The sequence below is a fragment of the Psammomys obesus genome, unplaced genomic scaffold (assembly GCF_907164565.1).
Source record: "Psammomys obesus unplaced genomic scaffold, mPsaObe1.curated_primary_1811, whole genome shotgun sequence".
Classification (NCBI taxonomy): domain Eukaryota; kingdom Metazoa; phylum Chordata; class Mammalia; order Rodentia; family Muridae; genus Psammomys; species Psammomys obesus.
In genome coordinates this window covers 6295041-6298824 of record NW_026587032.1, presented here as the reverse complement: position 1 = coordinate 6298824, position 3784 = coordinate 6295041, and the positions used below count along the sequence as shown (strand labels likewise).

At 56.6% G+C, this 3784-nt stretch overlaps 1 protein-coding gene across 2 annotated transcripts in view; it reads left to right on the top strand.

Annotated features, from left to right (window-relative positions):
• The window catches only part of Pgbd2 (piggyBac transposable element derived 2), an 8466-nt gene extending 5097 nt beyond the window's left edge, over positions 1 to 3369 (top strand). For both annotated transcript variants that reach the window (XM_055602881.1, XM_055602880.1), the window contains exons 2-3: positions 972 to 1035; positions 1428 to 3369. In XM_055602881.1, coding sequence (XP_055458856.1) covers positions 1019 to 1035; positions 1428 to 3120 — 1710 coding nt within the window. In that variant the 5' untranslated portion in view covers positions 972 to 1018 and the 3' untranslated portion in view covers positions 3121 to 3369. The remainder of the gene's footprint in view (positions 1 to 971; positions 1036 to 1427) is intronic.
• Positions 3370 to 3784: the final 415 nt, after the last annotated feature.

Sequence of the window (3784 nt, the reverse complement as noted above, 5' to 3'; positions counted from 1 at the left end):
TGTGTGTGTGTGTGTGTGTGTGTGTGTGTGTGTGTGTGTGTGTGTGTTATGTATGTGCATGTGCTACAGAAGCCAGAAAGGGCCATCAGATCCCCTGGAGCTGGAGTCACAGGCAGTCGGAGCTGCCAGACATGGGTCTGGGAATCAAGCGCAGGTTCTGTGGAGGAGCAACAAGTGCCCTTCCCCCACCAAGGCCCCACAGTTAGTTCTTGATCTATTCAGAATTTCCTTGTCTAGTCCGTTAATCCTATGTGGCTATTTAAATTAAAATTTCAGCTTCTCCAGCCATATTCCAAGCGCCCAGTAGCCACTTGTGGCCTGTGGCTGCCAATGTGGGTAGTTCTGAGGCAGAAAAGTTCCATCTTCACTGAAAATCAGAGGCGATTTTGTGCCCCCACCCAGGGAACAGCCGCGTGTCTGGAGACTTCTGTTCCGTTGCTATCGTGCTGGGAGTGGGGGTGGTACCTGAGTGCCACCCCAAGTGTGTGGCAGTCCAAACAACCCTCTCTCCCTCTCCCTTCATGCGCATTCCAGGGACCACACTCAAGTTGCCAGCCCTGTGTAAGCCTTTAGCTGGTGAGCCATTCTTTCCTCCCCTGTAACTTTTTTATATGAGCAGTTAAGGAGAGTGAGGTATTCTGCAGTCACCTAGTGGGCAGAAACCAGGGCTGACGCTCACTCACTCGGGGCTGACTCTGTCCCCACAAAACCCCCAACCAGCCAAGACTTATCTAGCACCAAATGTCCACAGCTGCACCGATGAGCCACACTGACCTAGAATGTAACGTTGGTTTGGGCTCTGAGCAGAGTCCAGTTGGGAGAGTCAGCTGACACTGTCTCCTCTGTGTGCGTCCCATTCCTTTCCTCCTCGTTGGTGAGCCAGTTGGTGAGCCAGCCGTAAGCAAGGAATGTCCTTTAAAGGGCAAAGAGCCTGCTGCTTTATTAAAGTACTGACTTCCGTTGTCTTACAGGCTCTTGCAGACCCTGAAGGAGAACAACCTCCTCTTCCCAGGTTGTCATGGCTTCAGACTCACGGTAAGAGACTCACGAGATGTTTCATGGGAACATTTATTCCACGCTTGAAAGCCTTACTCAGTCGATGACTTTTTAGTCCCTTCGCCCCATCGGCCTCACTGAGCAGTTTGTTCAGAAAGAATAAAGGAGGAAGGGAGCGGAGGGAGGAGAGCGTGGCAGTCAGGGGAGGGTGATGGCACACCCCTCTGGGTGTGCCTGATGTGCGAGCACGGCTTAACTCCCCTCATCCTTCGGGAGGAAGGGGCCCAAGTGGTCTCCCCCAGGGCCACCCCTATTCCTGCCCGCTCTGTTTGTGTGGAAGGCTCGCTGATGTGATGCCACACTTGATGGGCCCAACTCTCCGAGCTGAGTCGCTCTGGAGTGGCCTCTGTCTGACCGTTCTGTCATTGCAGAGCGGTCCCTGCCGGGAGGGGGGCACACCCAAAGGTGAGGTCGCCTAAGCTGCTGGAGGTCCTGAGCGCTCTGGAGGACGATGAGTTTGGAAGCAACAGGGAGAAGATTTTCATCGCACCCCCAGACAACGCCTCTGGGGACTTCACTGATGAGGACTCTGGGGAAGAAGACAGTGACCAGAATGGTGCCCAGCTGCCTGGCCGGGTGCTGCATGCTTCGGTCGTTTCTGAGGACTCAGACCCCGAGGAGGAGGAGGGAAAGGAGGGGGAGGACGAGGGGGAGAAGAGGGAGGAGGACAAGCTGGAGCTCCAGCTGCCCAAGAAAAAGCAGAAGGCAGCAGTGGAGACTCACCGTGTTTGGACCAAGAGAGATATCCAGCCAGACTTGGGCAGCTGGACTGCCTCAGACCCTCATATGGAGGACCTGAAAACCCAGGAGCTGAGTCCTGTGGGCCTCTTTGAACTGTTTTTTGACGGCGGGACAATCGGTTTCATTGTGGATGAGACCAACCGTTATGCTCGGCAGAAAAACGTCACCCTGGACCTCACGGCCCAGGAACTGAAGTGTGTCCTGGGCGTCTTGATTTTAAGTGGGTACGTCTCCTACCCACGGAGACGGATGTTTTGGGAGACGGCCCCCGACTGTCATCATCACCTTGTGGCGGACGCCATCAGGAGGGACAGGTTCGAGCTGATCTTCTCATACCTGCACTTTGCGGATAACAGTGATCTGGACGAGGGCGACAGGTTTGCCAAGGTCAGGCCCCTCCTCGTCCGCGCGAACCGTAACTTCCGGAAGCACGCCCCGCTGGAAGAGTTCTACAGCTTCGGCCAATCCGTCTGCGAGTACTTTGGGCCCCGGGGCTCCAGGCGGCGGCGCTCAGCGAGGCCTGTCCGGCTGGGCTACAAGATCTGGTGTGGGACGACCAGCAGGGGCTACCTGGTGTGGTTCGAACCTTCCCAGGGAGGCCTGGACGTCGGGGGCAGCATGGTGGTCAGGTTTGTGGACGCGCTCCGGGAGCGTGGCCGCCTGCCCTACCACATCCTCTTTGACAAGGTCTTCGCGAGCGTCCGGCTGATGTCCGCTTTGAGGGGGAAGGGGGTGAAGGCCACGGGAACCGTTCGCGAGGTCAGAACCGGGCGCTGTCCCCTCAAGGTTCCCAGAGAGCCGAGGAGAAGGAAAGGGGGCTCGTCCCACTCCAAGGTGGAGGAGAGCAGCCACCGCCCGGGGGCGGCCAAAGCCCGGGCGCAGCGCCACCCGCCGGCCCTGCTGAAGCTCTACCGGGAAAAGGCCAGAGGGCTTGACCGAATGGACCAGAACGTCGCCAAGTACAAGGTGAAGATCCGGGGCACCAGGTGGTACCTGGGCTTCCTCGGCTACGTCCTCGACGCGGCCCTCCACAACGCGTGGCAGCTGCACAGGCTGTGCCGCCGGGGCGCGCGGGCCGACCTGCTCGCCTTCCGCAGGTACGTGGCCCGCGTCTACCTGGAGAGCAACGCGGCCGCCTCCTCCCCGGGGAGGCGGAGCCGGCGGCCGGACACCGAGAGCCGCTTCGACAGGATCGGGCACTGGATCGTCCATCAGGACAAGAGGACCCGGTGCGCCCTCTGCCACTCGCAGACCAACACCCGCTGCGAGAAGTGCCAGAAGGGCGTCCACGCCAAGTGCTTCCGGGAGTACCACATCCCGTGAGGCCCGAGACCTGCCTCTCCCAGGTCTCGGGTCACCCGGAGCACGTGCCGGGTTTGTTTGTGGCGCTTTTGACGCCCATCGCTGGTGACTTGGTTTTGGACTCTCTCCTGGGCCTCATCACAGTCCTCTTTTCTGTTGTATTCTCTTAGGCCTACACGTCCTGTAAATTAGTATTTATGTTAGTGACCCCACATGCTTGCAGACCTGTGTTTTATATTCTTATTTATTTAAATGTATTCAAATAAAAGATTTGCCTTAGTATGTTTTGGGTATAGATAACCAAAGCCTTGTAAGAGTGGTGAAGAGTGAAATGTTTTTTGCCATCGTATGCACGTCTGTGCTCTAAGGCGGATGTCCTAGCAGTGTGATGAAAAGCTTCCTAACTTTATCTGTCTCCCCTTTGCCCGAGGCTGTCAAACCATGGGAGCACAGATAATTTGCCGAGCATTTGTTAAGAGGGCCTGAGCCGCAGAGCTCATGTTTTCTTGATAAATAATCCTTAATACCTAATGGGGCTGGAGCAGTTCTGAGCACTTTCACCTCCTGTAGAGGACCTGAGTTTACCCAGCACTGACTTCAGGGAGGCTCGAAAATGCCTGTAAATTCCACCCCGGGGGATCTGCTGACTTTTTTTGGCCTCTGCAAGCACTGTATACATAAGTAC